We start from the raw sequence: 23,443 nt of genomic DNA, 5'->3' as shown, positions 1-23,443 counted from the left end.
GATGCGATAGTTTCCCCGCAATATAAACATTCTCGCCACGTCCAGTCTTCTCTGTGAGTCCTGTGGCGGTGTTGCTGGAGGCGGGTTCAGTCCTTTAATTCGCCGTCCGCTTCCAGTTCAGCCATCCTCATTGAAGGAGGAATGGGGAGGAGGTGCTTGAGCTCTGTCTGGACCACACAAAACAAAACAAAAAACAGGAGTGAACTGTAGGGCCCCATTTGATATTTTCCTTTAATTATTCATAATATGTTATTGTTATTTAAAATAAATCAACAACTTTCTCGTTGGATTCCCTTTAGGGTCGTTATACTTGTGTTTATATTAAGATTTGAACTTTATACGAATATAAAATATATTGGATTCATTCATAGTGAATATATAAATAATTGCGCTGCAAGGTCGAAACCTGCACAACTACATTTGCATAGACAGTTCTCATAGTTTGCTGAGCTCGCGTGTATTATTGGCTTGAGGGCGCCACCTGTTGGAGTGATTGAATTCCTGCACGTACAGACTGAATAAGGCCAGTCACACAAGCAACAACGATAAATCATCATTATTACTCAGAACGCCCTCGTTAGATTAATTTTACCCTCATATCTAATCGTTACATTTTAATTTAACATTCGTATTTTTTTGTAAGGGTGTAAGGTTTAATATCAACTGTGACGTAGGCTACTCAAAGCCTAGTTTACTGCAGATTTTTAAAGTGTCTGTAGCAAAACCTGATTCCGTACTCTTATGCGTTACAGTGGCTAAGGTGAAACTGTCAAAACTGGTTAGTCTACTGCAGATTTCAACCCCATCCCAGACTGTTGGTGGACAATCAGTGTTCCTCTCCAAATGTGGTCACAGGTTCCTCTAAAAATGTGAACTAAATGCTCTTGAAGGTTCCTCTTTAACTATGACCAATTAAACGGTGATAATATATATGTATATATATATATATATATATATATATATATATATATATATATATATATATACAGAAATTACATAAATAGTTTTCATTAATCAATTAACATCATACAAAGTCCAGAAAACAGAAAAGAGCTAAATCCACTGATATATATAGATCAGTGCTAAATCAATATTTGGTGTGAACACTTTTGCCTTCAAAACAGCACCAATTCTCCTACTTACACCTGGACACAGTTTTTCTTGGTTGTTGGGAGATAGGATGTTCCAAGCTTCTTGGAGAATTTACCACAGTTCTTCAATCTATTTAGGCTGTCTCAATTTGGGGGGGGGGGGGGTTCTGCTTTACAGTGGCTAAGGTGAAACTGTCAAAACTGGTTAGTCTACTGCAGATTTCAACCCCATCCCTAACTGTTGGTGGACAATCAGTGTTCCTCTCCAAATGTGGTCACAGGTTCCTCTAAAAATGTGAACTATGTGGTCACATGGTTCCTCTAAAAATGTGAACTAAATGCTCTTGAAGGTTCCTCTTGAACTATGACCAATTTAAAGGTGATGAGATGTTCAGTGGGGGGCTCTGTGGGGACAATTCCATCTGTTGCAGGGGTCACTGTTCTTCTATTCTAATCTTTTCTACTTGCAAAAGTAATGTTTGGGAGTATAAAATGTATATTTCCTATTGACACACTAAAGCAGCAGATATAAATAACCATCTTAAGACAAATGTTTTTTTTTAAAACATCTTAAGTGCCTAAAGCTTTTGCACAGTACTGTATATATATATAGAGAGAGAGAGAGGAGAGAGAGAGAGAGAGAGAGAGAGAGAGAGAGAGAGAGAGAGAGCTCCGTAATATTTCTGGAATGTTTTCTACCAACAGTAGCCGTTCTGAATGGTCATGTACACTCCAAAAATAGATTTGAAGTTAGAAGTTACATACCTACGGAGCCCCCGAAGTGACCTGTGCAAAAAAAAAAAAAAAATCTAAGAGACTATCGCGTGCGAACGAGATACTTTCGCGTGCGCACGCGTTACAGTTTCCGCTGTGTGTATAGCTCTTTTCCGATTGCGTCATTGCCATCATTAATTTACTCAAAGATACTGAGAGCATGGCAATTAAAACATTGAAAATTTGTAATTGCTTTAATATCTTCATATAAATTAGCAATAGCCCCTAGTGTGAAAGTTATATTTTTTGTTATATCTATGTTGTATGTCAATGATGTATACACAAGTGTTTGTACAAACTTTGTTGATAATAAAAAAAAAATTATATTTTTATGTACACAAAGCGAGGCACGCACCTTCCGGGGCAGTCTAGCTGCTAATATATAATATATAGGCCTATGTATTTGTATAGTCTAGCACTATTATATATTACAAAAAAAGATCTTATAATGTAGGACTATCTGCGTTCGCTTGGCGCTCCATTTGATCCATATTATTCTATTTTATTCAATACATTTTTAGGGTGATGACGATATAAAATATGACGACAGACATTAGAAGCTTCATTCTAAAACCTCAATAGAAGTTATGTCGGGGACATTAAGAAAGTAGTCAGGGTTCCCAACGACCCAGAACAACCCCGAGGCTGTGCACTCATTGAATACACAGCAGAGCGAACAATATCCAGACTCGACCCAGTACAACTAGGTATAGCCTGCCCTGCCCCAATGATCCAGCAGTTACATGGTGTGTCAAGACAGTCCGTGAGCTATGCCAGGAAGAACTAAGACAAGAACTCGCTCAGAAATGTTTAGCTGAGTTGAGCTCTCTTGCTGAAATTAGTAAAGCTGGCTTTTGGGAAGCACTTCAAAGTGAACTGCAGAGTGCCCATCCCCAGACAGAACTCGCCCCTCCGCAAAGCCCAGATACTCAGCTACAGCCCTCTGAAAATCCTGTTGCTGTTTCCACAAATGGTAGCAGTGCAGATGGTGATATGCAAACCAACAAAGTTATTGTTGAACAATTTAATTTGCAGTGACTCCACACTGTCTAGCTACAGTCAAAGCAAGATCCGTACATTCTCGGGGCAGCTGCCAAAACCAAATGGAGAAGTTGATTATGATTCCTGGCGTACTCAGGTAGACCTGCTTCTTAAGGACGAGTCTGTCTCTAATTCACAGAAAGTAAGGAGAATATTGGAGAGCCTCCTCAGCCCAGCAGCGGACATTGTTAAGCCACTTGGGATGGGTGCAACCCCTCAAGCTTACCTCACCCAGCTCGAGTCAGCATTTGGAGTGGTCGAAGATGGAGAGGAGCTATTTGTTACCTTCCTGGGCTCTAACCAAAACTCAGGTGAAAAACCCTCTGTCTATTTGTGCCGTCTCCAGACTCTCCTCACCAAAGCCGTAACCAGAGGGGGAGTTTCAGCTGCAGAGTCTGACAAGTACTTACTCCGGCAGTTCTGTAGGGGATGCTGGGACCAGAGTCTGATCATTGGCCTGCAGCTCGAACACAGGAAACCCAATCCCCCCTCATTCCCAGAATTGTTGTTGCTTTTGAGAACGGAGGAGGATAGGAGAGCAGCAAAGATGGATTGCATGAGAAAGCACCTTGGAAGCACGAAAGCTGCTGTACATGTTCATTCAGTTATGAGCATGCCAGTATTCGAACCTGAAGCTGCCCCCACTACAACAAAGAAACACGAGACAGATTCTAAACTAGAAAAGGAAGTTGCAGAGTTGAGGATACAGGTTGCAAAGCTAATACAGCAAGGAAAGAAAGGAGAAAGGCATGAGGGAGTGCAGAGCCGTCCAGCCCAAAGTGAACCGCCTGCTAAGACTGAAAGTTTCCAATAGAGGCTCAAACCCCCTATCTACGACACCACCTAAGCCCTGGTTCTGTTTTAAATGTGGGGGTGATGGCCACATCGCTGCAAAGTGCACTTCTGAACCCAATCCGGGCCTTGTCCGGAAAAAGAATGCAGAGCTCAAAGAAAAACGAAGTAAATGCTGGGCCAAGCAGGCAGCCAACAAAACATCTTTAAACTTCTAGAGGCTCCTGCCTTGGGGCGACCAGGAGCTGAGGACAAAGAATGTCCCATAGCAATGACTCACAATGACTGCTCTTCTGAAAGCAGTAGTTCTTCTGGCTGCAAATTGCCGCCTGGGCTTGTGGGACCTCGTTGCATTTCGAACATCTCTGTTGGAGACATGAAATGTGGCTAGCGGTCCTATCAACCTTCAGATTCAACATCAAATATTGAGCTGGACGTGCTAATGGTGATGCGGACGGACTGTCAAGGAGACCTCAAGCAGCTCCTCAAGAGGATCATGAGTATCTGCAGGAAAAAGAACGGATCAACTCAATGACAAAACGCCTTATAGAGGGGGAGATTCCATCTCATGCAGTCTCAGCTGTATGTCAACGGCATTCAGTAACCATGCACTTACCTGTCCTTGCTGAGTCCCTTGTTGTTGACGCCTCCTCCTTACCTGATCTATTCACTGATACTGGACAAGACATTGTACCTGGCATGATAAAAGAAAACTGGCATGAAGCACAAAGAAATGATCCATCAATTGAGAAAGTCATCACCTTGGTCAAAAAAAGACAAAAGCCCCACTTCAAATCTGTAAAAGCTGAGTCACCTGAAGTCAAGTTGCTCCTTCGGGAGTGGGATAAGCTTGAGCTCATTGATGATGTCCTTTACAGGAAGTGTTTTGACAGAGGAAACAAAATTCATCAGCTCGTCTGACCCGAGGAATTCAGAGAAAGAGCTCTCAAAGGCTTTCATGATGAGGTTGGTCACCTAGGGCCAGAGCGTGTGTTCAATCTTGCTCGTGCCAGATGTTATTGGCCTAAAATGAAAGAATCAGTTGAGAGGAAGTGTCACACATGTGAACGTTGTTTTAGAAGAAAAGCTCCGCCACAAAGAGCAGCACCCATGGTGAATATTAAAACAACTTACCCGCTAGAGCTTGTTTGCATGGACTATTTGTCCCTTGAACCCGACAACCATGACATCAGAAACATACTAGTCATCACTGACCATTTCACCCACTTCGCAGTAGCTGTGCCAACAAAAGACCAAAAGGCCAGAACTGTTGCTAAAGCTCTCTGGGAAAACTTCCTGGTCTACTATGGGTTCCCTAGTCGCCTACATAGTGATCAGGGACGCGACTTTGAATCCCACACAATCAAAGAGCTGTGTTCACTGATAGGGGCCGAGAAAGTGCGCACCACCCCATACCATCCTCAGGGGAATCCTGTAGAGCGCTTTAACAGGACCCTTATCAGTATGCTCGGAACCCTTGACGAGAAAGACAAACATCACTGGCGAGACTTTGTGAGGCCTGTCTTACATGCGTACAACTGCACCAGGAATGATGCAACAGGTTACTCACCGTATGAGCTGATGTTCGGCAGGCAACCGACTCTGCCAGTTGACCTCATACTTGGCCTGAAACCCCCAACTGAGACTCATACAACTCACTCAGAATATGTCCAAAACTTGCGCCAGAGACTCAAAGAAAGCTATGCACTAGCTGCAGAGAACTCCAGAAAGTCTGGGGAAAGAAATAAGCACAGATTTGATTCCAAAGTGAAAACTGCTGAATTAGAAGAAGGGGACCGTGTCTTGGTGAAGAATGTCAACATCCGTGGCAAACACAAGTTAGCCAATAAATGGGAAAGGCCCATCCACATCGTTGTGAAACGGATTGACGGTGGTCCTGTGTATGTAGTCAAGCCAGAAACAGGAAATGGGCCTCGGCGTACACTTCACAGGGACTTACTTTTACCATGTGGATTTCTGCCAGTTGAGACTACTCCTGATTCAGTGCCACACCAAAGCAAACAAACTCAAATGCGCCTGAGGAGTAGACAAAACCAAGAGATGGAATGTGAATATTCGGACAGAGAAGAAGAGGATGATGGCTACTATGTGAATGAACCTCCACAGTTTACCACATGGGGACCCTATGTGCAAGAGTTCGAAGTTATCCCTGTCAGTAGCTCTCAGTCTTCTCTGAACCCCATGGCTCCTGAGTTCAAATCCCCAGAGCCCCCACCAATTCCTGATCACTCAGTTGCACCTCTTGACACAAATACAGCTGTCCATCAGTCCCCAACCCAAAGTGACCATGTCATTATAGACATTCCAGGAAATGAAATATTGCAAAGCAGTGGTCACAGACCCGACACCAGCTCACGACACGGACAATGCTCAGAACAGGTTCCCTGTAACCCCTAAAAGGCACTTAGAAGTTACTTGTGGGGAAGAACAAGGTGAGCCCAGACGTTCACACAGAGAAAGACATCCCCCACCCAAGTTCACCTATGAAGAGCTAGGGAAACCCCTAATCCTTGCCCTTAGTCAGTTTTTTAGGAAACTCCCAGACATTATTCCTGACCGTCAGATACCTTGTCAGATTTAACACACATGCAGGGACTCATGTGTTTTAGAGGGGGAGGATGTAACCCTGTCAATTTGCCAATTTTGCCCCAATAAAGTCCTGAAATGACCTTTAATGCAAACACTTCAAACTAGAGTAAAGTACAATATCTAGTTCGCCACTAGGTGGCAGTGCACAATGAACCGTTCTTTTTCTGCTGTTTTTGGCATTCGCCTTGTCTAAAAAAAACCTGGAAAAACGGGAGCCAGAGCAGAAGTAAATTGAAATTGATTTAGAAAATTAAATATATCCTCGAGGTTCAACTACATTGAAAATTAGATGACACCTGTTGTAAAACAAAGTTATCTCGACTGTTTTTTTTTTTTTTTTTTTTGGCTTCTTCTGGTCCCGGATCCCTGGTGTTCTTTCCACCGAAGCTGGATTCCTCTCTGTTCGCCCTGGTTCCTGGTTCCCTGGTCCACTGCCTCAGCTAACAGCGCTGCAACGGTTCCATTGAGTTGTTGATATGGACGCTAAGTATTGAAGGGGTGGTTGGACAGTTAAATATCTGAGTGCACTTAAGGGTATCTAATTTTTCTTTGAAAGATTTTCCCTTTTTGTTTTTTGTTTCATGAGATCTCAAAAGTTGTGGCTGATTTGTTAACGTCAATGGTAGCCTACTAATGCTGTGTGAACTGAACTGAATATTGCATTTTTGAATAAGGAAATAAGAAAAATAATTTGAATAAGAACTACATTTAAACTTTGATCTATTGTTCTGTACTTCCTTTGGAGTGGAATCTATGAGTCTTTTGACCATATGATTAGTACATAACCAACCTCCTCATCGAATCTAGATTTAGATAACTCCGGTTCTTAGCCTGCCTATAAACAGAACTACCACCGGAGTGTTACACTTGACATCGTTTTCTGGAGTTTTCTAAGCTGCTCAAAGACACAGTTAACTTAGTGAGGAAACTTCTGCCCCACTGGAACTGTGTGATAGTCAATTAAAAGTGAAACAATCTGTGTGTAAACAATTTTTGGAAAAATTACTTGTGTCATGCACAAAAGATGTCCTAAAAGAATTGCCAAAACTATAGTTTGTTAATATTAAATATGTAGAGTGTTGATTTTTTTTTATTAATGACTTCAACCTAAGTGCATGTAAACTTCTGACTTTAGCTGTAGTCTGTTTAAGATTCACACATTTCACTAAATTCAAATGTAACCGTTTTTATTTTGATGTTTGAAAAATTGCTTAAAATTCAATTTGATGGTATTTTGTTGCGAAAATTAAATGCGTACACCATAAAATATTTTTTTTTGTGTGTATTTTACGCAGCCTCAATGCGCATACAGCACACGCTTTAACACACCCGGAATCATTTGGTGGGATTCCCTTTGGAATGACGCGCAGGGAGGCGCTCCAAAGCACCAATTGTCCATTTATGGGTTGTTTCTTGCCTGGCTCATTCCGTCAACCAGCAGCCACAAAGTTTAACTTTCTAGAGCAGTCGCTCACTGTAGTACAGTGCGCTCTGAGCGGCTTCCCGGTGCGGCGTACACTATTATGGAGCGGCGACACTGGTCCTGAGGAGACATTAACATCACCAGAAAAAAGAAAAAAAAAGGACATCGCGCCATCACCTTGATACTTCCACAAAGGTTTTCTTTATTTTAATAGACAGTTGCGAAACGGATTATAACAAAGGATCAGCTGCGGTCTGATAAAGGAATAAAAATGGTGAGTTAAAATATGTTTAATCTCAGTCGCATACAGTGTTTACAATACTTAGTAAGTGGAAAAACACCATGGAAACAGCCTCTGTTTGAAAAACGTTTTCCAGCATCAGTATTTACATGTAGGCTGTAACATGTTACTGTTGTTTTGAACTCAATTCTGTAGTCACTGAGACACATGACACCGCTCAATTATACGAGTTGAACAGCTACAACATTCATAGAATTAACTAGAAATGATCTGATCCTTATAAGTGTGACATTTAACTTAAAGTTATAGGGCTAATTTATGTAATTAACAGCAACTTCTGTGAAAAATTGCACAAGATGAACAGGAAAAAACGCTTTAGGATCATAATATCATATGTGCCCAAACAAGAACAAACTTGTAAACATTGTAAACAAAGTCATATTCTGTTGTTTTTACTCAACATCGACAAATAAAACTGGACAAGGATGTGTGACAAGGAACTATTCATATAACCTGTGTATCGTAGTTATTCCATGGCCACATTGTAATTATGAACTTTGCATGAATGTAAAAGCAGGTCTACTGTAGAAACACTCTCAGCTGTGTGTCATATTCAGCTATTGTTTGTCTTCCAACTCTTGTTCACTTAGACCGAATCAGCCTCTCCCTCCCAGGATGTACAACCGAACAGGTTGTACATCCACTGTTCCTAAAACACACATGATGTCCTGTCACTTGCTATTTAATTTTGCCACCATGTGCTTTTGTGATTATTTTTGCAGTTTATCAAGGAACAGTATCCTTGATGCAATTATAATGTTGTTTTATCATTTTTTGTTTATTTTTTTTGGTCATTCAAACTGCCTGATGGTTATAGGTATCAAAGGCTAAAATGTGTTGGCTCAAAGAGATAGATGACTATTTAGTTTTCTCTTAACCTGATCAGCATGCCCATAGTTAACAACACACAATGCAGTTGTTTTTCTTGACTCACTATGAACGTTAGATTGGTCTTGCCAACCTGGCGTTGTCTTACTATGGGGAAAAATATAAGGGGCATGCATTAGTGTCCATGGTTACAGGAAATAGAGAAATGAAGGTATAATCACATGTTCCATATTAACTTCCGTATTAATGCCCATAAAGATGGGTTGGGTTCTGCTTTGAATAAGTGTGTGTATTTTGCAAGTATGTGTGTGTGTGTGTGTGTGTGTGTGTGTGTGTGACAGAGTGTCCACAATGAGATCTTTTCCTCTTGTGGAGAAAACACACAGTTTTTAATTGCTCCTAAAGCAATATTAGGCATCTATGTTACACTTGATTGTGTTATGTTTTGTATGAGCCTTGGTTCCCATGTCAAAATAATTTTGTTGTCTCTTCCATACTGTCAAATGATAAAAAATAGATACAGATCAGGTGAAAAACAAGTAAATCCAGTTGAACCATCTCATCTGCACGCGCATATACATTCTCAGTGAGCTATGCAGCTGGTAGAACTAGTTTCCTCCTGGGCTTTGTGCATATGGAACAAACCACTTACAGTAGATGCTCCATGCTGTCTTTGGCATGTAGTATGTGTGATTGTAAATGTTTTCATTCAATCTTCTTGCCTCGTTTTATTTTGTTTCCTCAAGCCACTGAGAAGCTATATGGCTGAGCTATTTGGCAAACACATGTCATTAACAATATCACCGATATTGTAAGTGATGCATTACGATTTTAACATGCTGAAGGCTTCTAAATTAGGCTGAAACCAACGCTAGAAGATAGTCAGTGTACCAATGCTATAAGTGGTGTATGAAAGGTATTTGGAGATGGATGTGTGAGAGCAGCAATTCAGTCACTGGCAGTTTTTTCTCTGATATTGATGTGACTGTAAAGTCTTCACACATTTCTAATGATAGAATATCAGGTATGAGGCCATGCTCTGTGCGTCTCGCTGGCATTTAAAGAGCCATCTCTGAAATGAATAGACTAGGGGGAATTTTGAGATATTTTTGTTTTGACTACAGTTTTACGTCAGCGTTTGCATAAGGTGGCTGCTCATTTGGTCATGGCAGCCCAAAGGAAATGGAATGATTTCCTAAATTTCAAGTAGCGGTTAACAGTGCCTGATTTTCTGAAGTATACCAGCTGTGCAAGAGACATTTTGGTTCAGTAAGATCTGTCTAGAGATATGATTCATACAACTTTAGATTAAGCTATGCGGTATGAGAACACTTTGAGACAGCACACACCAAAAGCATTGCATTATCACTTTATGCCTTGTAGTATGTTGTTACGAAAGCAAACCCAGAGATGTTGCTGACAAACAGTGTAATGAAAATGGACTCTATTTAAGTCTAGATTTGGTGTATTAAATATCAGACATAGATATTGAGTAGCTACTTATCCTCTCTCCTTTCCACTGTGAGGTTGATCTCTGTCTTTCAGGGTTTTTACAGGTTAACTCATGCATTGCATGGTGCCTTTGCTCTCTCTCTCTCTCTCGCTCTCTCTCTTTCTCTCGCTTGCACTCTTTCTTTTTCAAATCCATCTCTCCTTTTTACTCTTTCTTTCACTGCCAGATCCTGAATCGTAGGTCAGTATGGCAGCATACATTTTGCATTAGGAGCTGCAGAGGGGCGGTGCATGCTGAGTAGGGATGTCACGATTACCCGATTTCACAATTAACCGCGATTTAAAATGGTCACGGTTATTCTTTCAGTGTGGGTCTAACTACATGCTCCGTGCGTGTGTCCTGCCCTCTGCCTGGCTGGTCTGTGAGGCTGTTACTATTGTAACAGAGTTCACAAGGTGATCGTCTAGGTAAGGTGGAGCACGCGCAGTTGTGAACTTTCAGCGCACTCGAAACTCTCAAAATGAAAACATGGCGATTTCCCGGAGTTGTATCCGCTGAAGAAGTGAATTAAATCAGCTATGTGGGAGCATTTTGGCTGTATGAAAAACGAGACCGGAGCTGTTGAAGACCTGATATCCAGTATGCAAAACGCGCAGATGAAAAGTGCCAGCAAAATGGGTGAACACATCTAATATGTTCCAGCACCTGAGGGATCACCATCCAGAGAGCCCAGATGAAGATAATTATTTTACAAACACTGTAAATATTAAATGTAGTGCACTACTTAACTTTTGGTCAAGTCAAACACTGAATTGAAACTGTAAATCCGAAGAGTTGTTTTTATTAAGTTTAAAAGAGGAGTGGTTCAGCTTTATATTGTGAATGAGATGCTTACAAATAGTTTTTCCTACTTGAATTAGATTTCAGTGAGCGTAAAAGTGCTGTGATTATCCGGCTGATCATTAGATTACTCAATAAAGAAAGAAGGTTCTCCTAGCCTGACAATGTTTTATTTTAAACATATGGTTTAAGTTATAGTTGTTTTTGGTTATTTATTTTTAATTTATAATTAATTATATTTGTATTTATTGAAAGGGTATGCATATGTATAGGTATAAATGGAAAGGAGGCGAGAACCGGCTTGACAATATAAATAAGTTTAATGAAAAACTAAACAAAAAGACAAACACACAAAGGTGACGGACAGCTGCCCGTAAACGCTCTCTCTCTCTCTGTCGCACCACCGTCCTTTACCTACTTGTTTTCAATTTAGAAGTAGGAATATATATGTTAAGTGCATGTCCTAACGAATGCTGCAATAAAACTTAAGTTGTGATATGTTTGTGGAGGGTTTTATTTATTTGCAGATAATCGAAAAATCATGAAATTTTGACTTTTTTTTTTTATCAGACAATCATACCATCCATATATCACATTGTGACATCCCTAATGCTGAGTAACTTCCCCCTGTTCAAAGCTTCTCTCTCATTCCAGCACAGGACTGCTGAGGAATCCGCACACTTTCTGAAAGATTCAGCAGCACTCATCTAAACATGAGACAGGTCTAAAAGGATTGCCGAAGTTCTACAAATATATAATCCCCTTCAGTCAGACCATTAAAGGGATCATGACATGCCTTTTTTTATTTTAATATGTTCCTTGAGGTACAATTATAATATAAGTAAAACGTTTTTCACAAAAAAAATGTCAAATACAGTATTTGTAAAACATAAAAATGTTCCACCCTTATTATGACTCAAAGTTTTGGTGCTGCTTCTCCTTTAAGACTTGACAGTAAACTCCCACTGTTATTATGACTGGTAGCTTGGTTTCAACAAATGCTCTCTTTGCTGTGAAGTTTTGAGTTCTGAAACTCACAGTATGTTTTTATATTACAATAATAAAAAAAACAACCTATAGATTTTACTCCAAAAAAATAGAGGCAGCAATTTGAATCAACTTTCTTTGAGTTAATTTTCTAAAATTTTCCATGCAATATATAGATTAAGAATATTAGGTAAAGTCTACCTTATATAACTTGGATAGTTAGTGCATTTTACCTGTGCAAAATTTACTTTTAAATATTAGGTAAAATTAACCTGAATTTTATTTAAATTTTTTATATCAATTTATTCCATTTATTGTTATTGCAGATTTTTTTAGACTACACTAAACTAAATCTATTTCAATTACGGGATTCACAAGAACACAAAAGTGGTTTGTCCAAAAGTCTTTTATGGAGAATCATCTTTGAATCAATGTTTAAATGCACAATATGTTAAAACTTTAATACATAAAAATCACATCTGATCTGGCATCCAGTTCTTTAAAAAATGTCTTATTAACAGTGCACAAGCCTTGATGCTGCATTTAATCAGAACGTCATTGTCCTCAAATTGATAGCAAAAGAAAGAAAGAAAGAAAGAAAGATTTTCATGACACAGGTGTATAACAGCTAAATCTGTGTTGAATTCAAATGAGGGCATGAGCACACGCTGCGCTGCTCCGGTGAGAGAACTGTGGTGTCCCGTTATGCTTTCGCACTGCGGCCAGCGGATGCGCTGCACGGTTTAATGCCGATGGCTTGTTCATCCTTGTATCCCAGTCCAACAGTGGCAGAACAAGTGGGTTGTTCTCAGTGGGTTGCTGGCTACTCTCCGTGATTTGTTTTTAACTGCAGGGCCAACATGATCCATAACACAATAAACATGCATTAAAATAGTCATGTCTTCAGTATCTAAACAAAAATTCCCTTTTCTACTTACCTGCGACATAAAAGCATTTAGTCTGTCAACATTTCTGGCCTTGCTTGATTTGAATTCCAAAAACCTGCAGATTCTAAATTTGCACCACACGATAAAGTAAAGCTTGGTCACACTTTAATAACAAAACAACAAATGTAATATTACTTTAGCACATTATCTTAACCCACGATAAAGGATGTCATTCAGCCCTTTGTAAAATGTTCCTGAGCTGGCAGCTGGAACTTATATGAACTTGTAAAGCTCTTCACTCATTCACTCTTACATGTGAATAGATCAAGGATAATTGAATTCCTCATGTCATGACCCCTTTAAGGGTGGGTTATTTTTGTAATATATAATAATAAAATATATATTGAGTGTCAGATGGCTTCATTGATGCAGTTTTATTTTTTGATTTGAACCAAATTGAACTCTGTTTAACTGATGATCCAGAAGTTCACTCGCAGTAGCTAACAAATAAAAGATGAATAAAGATGATAGTGCTGGAGCCTATTCCAGCTATCTCAGGCCGAAGGCAGGGAAACACCCTGGACAAGTGGCCAGTCCATCACAGGGCAGCACACACAGACATACACCTTCACACTCTCACTCACACCTACGGGCAATTTAGGGTCTACAGTTAACTTAACCTGCATGTCTTTTGGACTGTGGGAGAAACAAGCACCCAGAGGAAACCCATGCAAACACTGGGAGAACATGCAAACTCCTTACAGAAAGGCCTAGTTGACCCAGGACTCCTGTTCTGAAAGAGTTTGAAGTCATAGGCAGTCACGGAATGAGCTTCAAATAGGTAGAACTATCTTTTTTTCATAAAAGGAGGCTATGTTTTGAGAATTAGTGGTGGGATGACTAAAATAGATGATTGTGAAGCACAAGGTTTGTTTTTGTTTTTTTCATGTGAAATACTTCAAACAGCACTCAAGTTGTTGACCGCCGGTGTATATGTATGGTGTTGGATAATTATTGCTATGATGAATCTCAGTCTTGATTTAGCTTTGCTGTTGGTAGCGTGCCAACAACCGCTTATTCTGTTTATTGTGCGTACTATGAGATGAAGTTCTGCTGGCGCACCTTCGAAATTGGTACAAATTCGCCTCCTTGTACTATTGGGACAAATGATCATGAGATCAGTTTGAACAATCTATAAAAGCCATTGCAAGATAAATGTGTTTGGCATATGAGTATATGTGTGTGTGTATATGTATGTATGTATATATATATATATATATATATATTATTCATATATAATTTTAGCAATGGAAAGAAATAGTTTTCTCCGGAACATTTGCTAGGATAAATATACATCATTTCAGTGATGTCAGGCGATTATGGCCAGAGCAACTGAAGATCATTTCAGACTGTTTTTATAATTGATAACAATGAACAAAAATATTTTTTCCTTTCTGTTTTTAGCAGTGCTTTGCTAAGCCTTTGAACTCTTTGAACTTTTTTTTTTTTTTTTCATTTTCAAAGTGAGTTGAGAGATCTGAGCAAAGTCTGATAAGCAGCTGTATGGGATCTGATAGATGTCCATGATCCACATGCTCAGAGGAATGTAAATATTTGTGCTTTTGATATACCGCTGGAAGTGCTACATAAAGCTAGTGGCATGTGTTTGGGTGACTATCCTCATCAAAACCCCTTTAGCTCAGTTCATGTGACCTTCACGACAGCACACTGGCCGGTTGCCATATTGAAGCAAGAATTACGATTTGTTAGCGTATCGCCAAACAGGTCAGCAAATGTGCATTGCGTTCACTGTGTTGTTGCCATGTCATGCTTTTTCATGTATCCTGCACGTCCTTCATGGACAATATTATTAGGAAACTGTTTAAAATATATGCTTATTAAATTGAAGATTTTTTTTTTTTTTTTTATCAACATTTATGTATAGTATTTTTAAACGAACAACAGACTGCTTATTGTCTGTATGACATGTTTTCACACTTGAATGGAATTATATGAAAATAAATCTTTATTTTGAGTTTTTAATGTGCAAATATATACTATTTAGGCACACAATAAATTCATTTCAAGCAAAATAGCAAGGTTTAGCTGAGGTTAAAAATAGTTTGTCAGAGCAATGAGTCACACAATGTGACACTATGTTGAAAGTTTTAAAAAGCTATTTATTTGAATACTTTTGTGCTGATGTGGTCTTTTCTTGAAGGAAGAAGGATGTTGGAATGTCAATGTTAGAATGAGGTAAACTTTTTCATTGTCATTGGTATATTTTTAAAACATTGCAAAGATTTTGACACCAACTTAGATTTTTTTAAATTGGTATTAAAGCATTTTCCTAGAATAATTCACTTCAGTCTGTTTCTCAGTATGGCACAAATAGTATGAAGTTATAAATAAAACCAGCAACTTGGATGAAAAGGAGGTGATAAATAGATCAGTAACATTAAAAAATATTTGAATTGGTTATTATCAAAAATCATGGTTAAATTCTTAAACTCAATGTTTTAATTCTGTTTATTAACCTTTTAAACATATATATATATATATATATAATATATATATATATATATATATATATACATATATGTATATATATATATATATATATATATATATATATATATACATATATTTTTTTTTTAAACAATTTGTGTAATGAATTGTTTTTATTATCAAATGGCATGGTAAAATTAAAAAAAATGTATTCATTGGTACAAAACAGCACATTGATCATAATAATTACTAAAGATGCATGGTATTGACTTGTTTTGTGTTGTTATCGGAAAAAAAATCAACACATTCACCAGTTAATATACTTACAAATTTGTGATCTATACAGTGTCCTGAAGCAGTATTGTATTATTATATTCATGAATGCTATGGTTATTTAAATGTGTAATTATGTAAATAAATTTTTCAAAGTGTTCAAGCTGTTTGCTTGTCAGTAGCTCTAAAGTGAAACTCTCTGTTTACTGTTACTGATCAGAACCATTAACTCGGCTGGGAACTGGGGACTTTCTAATCCTCACTTGCCTACTCTCATTTCCCATTGGCTGTGAGTGAGAGCTCCTGACCCGCAACATTCATGTACTGGTTCTGTTTGCTCTTCCCAGATTCTGCCATAACGGGTAACTCAGTCACAATCCGGGTCTAAGGCGGGGGGCAGGCAGGCATTGCTCACCTAGATTTTCCTTGTGCCCCTCAGAAACTTCCCACCTCCTTGTCCAATGAAGAGACAACCACTTGCCCACCCTAAAAATCATAATGTCCCAAAATGCCCCATGGTATTTTGTCAGCTACACACTTCCACACCATAGATATTACAAAAATAGAACTGCACTAGTCTGATATTTGTCCATCATTGTCTATGAAGACCTTGACATTTTATTAATTCGATGACCGGGCTCTGTGCATCCGAAGATGATTGATCAGTCCGATTCGGGCAAGGAATGTCCTCTCACATACAGTCAGCTCTGGACTTGTGCAGGTCATGCTTTCTTTCAGCCTTAGCAGTTTGCTGTTTAGAGATATTACTATGATAACAAAGCTGTGCCATACTGGATGGTTTACAGTGAGTGTGTCCCATGTGGCTGTGTTGATCTCAAGGGACTTCAGAGAGGCCTTCAGCATTTCATTGAACCGCTTCTTCTGTCCTCCATGGGAGCACATTCCCTTGGTGAGTTCTCTGTAGAAGAGTTGTTTAGGAATGCGCTCATCTGATATTCTCACAATATGTCCAACCCATCTGGTCTGGGCTCTCATCAGCAGTGTGTAAACTGACAGCAGTCTGGCTCTGGTAAGGACTTCAGTATCAGACACGTTGTCCTGCCATCTGATTTTTAGAAACTTTCACAGACAGGTCATGTGGAAGTGATTTAGCCATCATGCATGACTCCAGTAGACAGTCCTTATTTTGCAAGCATACAGCAGGGTTGGAAGCACCACTGCTTGGTAGACCTTCAGCTTCAATGGTAGGCTGATCCCTCGACGTTCCCAGACGTTGGAGCGCAATCGAGCAAAGGCAGAGCCGGCTTTAGCAATTCTGCTGTATACTTCAGCATTGATTGATTCTGCTTGGGAAACGGTACTGCCCAGGTACATGAAGTTGTCCACTGCCTGAAGTCTCTGTCCAATTACAATGATGCGCATAGCCTTTGTCATCCTGACAGCTTGTCTGTCTCTGCTCCTGATGATGACATAGTCGATCAGATGGGGTTTGCTTGGAGCAAGTCTAAGATCAGCTTGAAAGGACAGCTCCAACAAATGCCAATGTCATAGACCTGCCCAACTGACCTGTCCATTGCCTTTCTAATGTGTGCTGTTGTATATTCAAAAGCATTCTCCTCATTGTTATGTAGATGTGTTGGAGGGTGTTGCTCAGTCCGGGAGGGATCTCGATCCTTAAAGATCAACCCAAAATAGACCACAGCTAAATGGCTTGAGGGAACTTGGGCTTTGCTGTTGTGTTTAATCAAGTTCCCACACATGTCTGACTTTGATTAATGTTCTCATTACCGGCTTGTCATTTGGGCTGGTAATGTGGCCCTGTGTTGTTTCGGATCTCTGTGAATCTGTGGAAAATTGTTTAGACATGACAGTTTTATGAGGAAACGGTTATTTATGCATTGGAACACTTGTAGTACACTAGGAACCATGAATAAATAAATTTACATTACACATATATTTAGTTTCTGACACTACTCTCAAAGAGCTTTTTACATGGTGACCAGGGGACTCTCCTAAACCACCACCACCTGTGTGCAGCATCCACCTGGATGATGCGATGGCAGACATAATGCACCAGTAACCTCACCACACACAAAGAGAGTAAATATAGCCTAGACTTTGGCTCTTAAAGCAAATATTGATTATTTTAAAAGGTGCTTTGTGTAAAGCCCAAAACAGGTGTGGAGTTGACTAGATCAATTTAATTTCCTGATCAGCTGAGACAAACCAAATTATGAGGTCACATTTGTTTATATACACAAACAAGTAGCAGGCAGCAAGAAGATGCATGAAATGGTTATACTCTGCTTGCCTCTTTATTAAATTTAGTAATTTAGCACACTTTTATCCAGAGCTACTTACAAATGAGGAATATAACAAGCAATTTGTCATACAAAGGTCAACAGTACATTCAGTATCGCACTGCTAAGTTCTCCAAGTGTTTGGAGTTGTATAGATGCTAGCACAGAAGAAATGTGGGATATATGTGGGAAATCAAACACTGTAAAAGCCCTCCTGATGAATGCTGTAGAAAGTTTGTATGTGTGTTCATAGAGAAATTGCACCTCCCTGAAAGTATAAAGCAAACCATATAACAATAAATCTGCCCTATGAACATGACCTTCAGCTTTACTAATTCATTGGCATGTATTTTTCACTCACAAGACTTCTGGGAAGACCCCTATATTCATGAATATTTTAAAAGTAGACAATGAAGACCATAAGCCATTATCTCTTGCGGAATATAAAGGTTATATATCTACAAAGCATGAGCATGTATGACCAGTTTTGCCACAGATTTGAAAACCAACCGACTTGGTAGCCATTTGAAATAACTGACAATGAAATGTCTTGCTCCAACAGCCTACATATTGGTTTCTCTGAGATGGTGTAGATTTGTTGTGTAGTTGGAAGAGCAAGGTTTTAAAATGTTGGTTTAAATATTCAATTGGTCTAATGTATGGTCGTTTATCCTGGAAAACAAACTTACACCTTGTAAAGAAGCATTTATATTATGTGTTTGCAGGGCTACTGTCTAAAGTCCAAGACCACCCAGGCTTAAAGGGTCTCACATCCAAGAAAGCAAACCCTTCCTCAATGAATATTCAAAACATGAATGGCAACACAAACTGTGCCTGCTTAAATGGTTTGAACTCTAGTGCTGCCTAGCCAGCTAGTAGATATATATATATATATAGATATATATATAAAAAAAAAATAGACCCTGTCCCAAATGTTGCAATTGACACAGATATGTTGTCTTATGGTCATTCTTGCACGAGATCGTAGTTTGTCCCATTTGTCATTTTATTGATCAAAGTAAGCTCAAACTCCCCTTATGCAGCCATGATGTGTTCTCAGTGCACATTGTGAAGCCCGAATCGGTGAAGACTCATAAGAGGACCGCCGAGGCTGAGGGTGCTATTTAGGCCAGCACCAGTATTATTTTTATTTGACTTTCAGCAATTGTCCACCTAAAAATGCCAAGTACAGTTATGCTTGTGTAACTTCTTTTTTAAAACAAATTCTGAAAGGTATATCGAACATGAAATAGAAAGTACTCCAGATGTTCTTTGCTGGATTGATTCAGGACATGAGGTGCAATGAAAACAGTTTATTCTGGCTAAAATCTGAATTCAGAGTTTTTTCTTTTTTCAATCAGAATTAAATGTCTTCCTGCAAATGTCTCCCGGCAAGGAACAGTGAACTTCAGAATAAATACTGTCACTGTGTGTGAAATTAATATAGGGGTATGGATGAAATGATCAATATGCAGTGAACTGACAGGAGAAAAGATGACCCCGTTGATCCTGAGTTAACAGCTTCCTTCTTTTTGATGATGCACTGCCACCTTGTCTTATCAACAGCTGTACTAATAGAATTTCAGCACCATTTTTAGAATACCAGTCTAAACATAATCCATTCCTATGTGTACTTCTGGGAAAATTATGGCACTCAAGACTTCTCCATTATGCAGAAAGTGCTACATTCTTTTCAACCACCTTCAAAAACGAGCAGAAATAATATGGCTGTGCTGAACTTTGAAACACTGGCACAGAGTTTGCCTGCAGTAGCCAGACGTTTCAGAGCCACTCCTTTCTCGGGTTACACAAACCCTCTGTGTCTGCTGTCTCTGGAGACACTATAGTCATCCCTGCCTCCATTGCCCTTTCTTACCCAGAAGTCTCTCTCTGCTCCACTGAGTGTTTGTAACCTGACCAACGCCCCTGGAGGTGTTTTACTGAATGCGAAATCAAGAGGGGTTTATTACACATGGATTATTATGTAATGCTTGAAAAATCGAAATCAGCAAGGATCTACAGGTACCTATTTATTTTAACATATTTAGTAATCACCTATTTAGTAAGTATTGCACAATTATGTTTACTCTCATCTCTGGGCTTGATTCAAAACCACACTTCAGTGTGATTTACTGTAGTGTTTCACAATTGATCTTGGGCAAACTTACTAGAAACAATTTGTGATCTGAGGTTTTCAATCCTGGCTTGGCTTGGCCTGCTCCTCTTTTAGTACAAAGCAGTGTTGAAGTTACTATTAGGCCCTTTCCCTACAGTCCTGGTGCTTTTCCCTTAGTAACTTTGTAGATGAGAACTCTTACGCGGAACTGAACACCCGAGGACACATTCATAAAGTAACGTAGTGATTCAGACATTATTTGCACGTGCATTTCAATAGCAACAAGACCAAAATCAACAACACCGGAGGACGACGCCAGGATCCGAGCTACACTTTTTTTGTTTGTTTACAGTTTAAACTGGGCACGTGAGCTGTGCGTGCGGTGCTCTGTGCTGCAGCATATGAGAGATGAGACGAGGCATCGAATAGTGCTCTTTAACCATGCTGCACACACTGAACTCAGCGGACGACATGTTGAAAATGCACTATAAACCTATTTATCAACACGCTCTTTTACAATAAAGGCTTTATACCGAAATACTCACTCATTGCCTTAATGCAAGTTAACCACACAGTAACAGGCACGCAATACTTCCCCCAAATAAACTAGATTTAATGATGGTTTAGTGTATCATAAAGTTAAATTACCCACTCTCGATAAACATCTGATTATTCAGCCCTCTACTTTGCAAGTAAATCACTCACATATGTGAGTAAATTTTGCACTATGCAACCAAAAAACTTCTGTAATTAGCCACTGGCAAGTAAATATTAACAATTCACTCGCCAGTGATAGAGTTGTGTAGTGTCGAAGCTCCGAGGCCCTTTTACTGCATAAAAAGCAGTTGATTAAGAAGCAAACTCCCGTAAAATATAAAAATATAAAGGTATAAATGCATTAACTTTGTGAATTCAAAGTGCGCCAGTTTCACTTAACAGCCATGTAATGTCAAATATCCTTGGTCATTGTGGGTTTATTCAAGCAGTGTTAAGATGACAGAGGAGGTGCCCTGCTCTATTTCTGTGGAGATGATCAAATGCAAGAAACAGAAAAAGTCTTCCTTCATGTGAAATAAGGTCTTGTGAGTTAATCAGAGAGCCTTAATATAATGAGTGAAAGGGAAGAATTTAAGGCAGGAATATTTTACTATTGCATAATATAATACAATATAATATATTATTGCTATACAGGTTGGCTGATTTACAAAATAAGTAAAAGAAAACAAAACATTGAAAAAGTCCAATGGATCAAATGTAAATCGGATAAAAAAGAGAGATATTTTAGTTATGTAGACATATTTTGATAATTAAAATCTTATTTTAAATGTTATACTTTTATATTTGACTGACATTCATAATTTTTGAAGCCTGAAAAGGAAATCATATACCCTTATTTTATTACATGACCCCAGCTAAATTTGTATAAATGACTTTGTTGTAAACTAAAATTTACTAGCCAATGACGATTCTTTCTCCAACATGATCATAGAGGGTTGTTATTTATTTCTGTCATCCCATGAAAAAGTTGATGTAGTTAACCAGAATTTACTTTATTTTCTGAATAGTCACACAGTACAGATGCATTGAACACTCAAAGTGCAGGGTCTCCCGATGACTGACACACACACACACACACACACACACACACACACACACACACACACACACACACACACACACACACACACACACACACACACACGTGAAATGGATGATTTTCTTTGTATACTTTGTTTATTATATGTTATTTCTGTTGAGGGAATTGTAAAATTAGCGCAATCCTCTCAGTAGCAGGCTAGCAGCTAGTTTATTTACTATAGCGGCTGTGGAGCTCCTTTCTCAATGCAGGGTTTTGTCCAGTCAAAGGCTGCAGCACCTCCCACAATGCCCCCTAAAACAGCTTTGAGGAACTAGTTCCTTAGGTGCGAAAGTGACGAAAAGCACTAGTCCCAGGGGAAAGTGGGAAAGGCCTTATTGTGTCTGGTTTATTTCCACTCAGTGCGCAGTCTTACCAGCATAAACATAGTCCAGACCATTTCTGTAAGGCATTTTCCAGGGCCACTTAAGACTGTAAGGGCTTCACAACTGTCTGCTGTGTGAAGTGTGTCTAATGAAAATGCCATTAGACACCTTTACGTTTTGTTTGCTCTGGAATTATGCTCTGGAATAATTTATAGTTCTCTTCTGGCATTAATGAAACCCAACTTTTGGGGCCACTTTCTGAAAGATCAAGACAGTTGTGCAACAGATTAAGCATAGCACAGGGCAATGAGCCAATGTTTTTGGTGACTTTGGGCCATGAATTCATTCACCTTTTTTAACGTTCTAAAATGCTGAGCACAACTGAATTATTTATTTAGTCAAATCATGCTCATTCTTGAAATTCAGTTTGGCTCTCATTAACATGCCATTCAAGTTTAATACATCAAGGTGTCAAGGGTTGTGACTTGAGGAGCTGACTGAAGGGGTTTTTCTGACCTGGTAATGACCCAGGTTTCAGAAAGGACATATGTTGCTGACTAACCCTGAGGGGTTACTGCTGTAGGCGCATTTGGACCTGTTGATGGTGGTCACATTTTGGGCTGTAAGGTTCCCTTGTTTGCTTACAGAAGTTAGTAAGAAGCCCACAGGTGAAGAACTAACACAAATTAGGCTTTGGTATGGTTAACCTCTCTTACTTTAAATGTTATGAATCATAATTGGCAATGAAAGTAATTATTTATGGCCACATCATTTTGACTTTATATGATATATCATTTTTGTTTGTTTGTTTGTTTGTTTGTTTGTTTGTTTGCTGTTCTTGATCTTCACTTGCTATTACTGATGGTTCTAAGTGCACTTTAAAGTTAATAGAAATGTTAATTTTCCCTCTAAACCTGTAACTAAATCAGAAATCTGTATCTAAATTATGTTAAAATAGATTCTTGAAATAGCTCTAGCACTTCATTATGTATTCCTCGCTTTATAAGGCTTTTAAAACTCCCGGGCCTGAGCTGGATTCTCTGCCAAACCACAGCACTCTGAAATTTATCTGGGATACATTTATTAAAAGAGACAGAACACTCCCCTTGTAGCTTTAACTGGCCTCTTATTTTATTCATACATTGAAAACATTTCGAGTTGAGTAGCATGCATTGTTTGGGGATCTGGGGCAATCAGAACCAACCTGGCTAACCTGATCCTACATAAGCACTGTCATTGCGAAAGCAGGTCCTCCAAATTGACGGAGAAGATAGTTGAAGGGGGTCAAAAAATTGC

At 39.1% G+C, this 23,443-nt stretch overlaps 1 protein-coding gene across 4 annotated transcripts in view; it reads left to right on the top strand.

Moving 5' to 3' along the window:
• Positions 1–7,651: 7,651 nt before the first annotated feature.
• The window catches only part of LOC127646338 (unconventional myosin-Ie-like), a 69,179-nt gene continuing 53,387 nt past the window's right edge, over positions 7,652–23,443 (top strand). For 2 of the 4 annotated variants that reach the window (XM_052129907.1, XM_052129899.1), the window contains exon 1: positions 7,652–8,005. In XM_052129907.1, the coding sequence (XP_051985867.1) occupies positions 8,003–8,005 (3 nt within the window). In that variant the 5' untranslated portion in view covers positions 7,652–8,002. Of the gene's footprint in view, positions 8,006–19,932; positions 20,092–23,443 lie in introns of those variants that run through there. The other 2 variants (XM_052129912.1, XM_052129916.1) reach the window with 2 other exon arrangements.

The sequence above is a fragment of the Xyrauchen texanus genome, chromosome 1, assembly GCF_025860055.1.
Source record: "Xyrauchen texanus isolate HMW12.3.18 chromosome 1, RBS_HiC_50CHRs, whole genome shotgun sequence".
Classification (NCBI taxonomy): domain Eukaryota; kingdom Metazoa; phylum Chordata; class Actinopteri; order Cypriniformes; family Catostomidae; genus Xyrauchen; species Xyrauchen texanus.
This window is presented reverse-complemented; position numbering and strand designations above follow the sequence as displayed.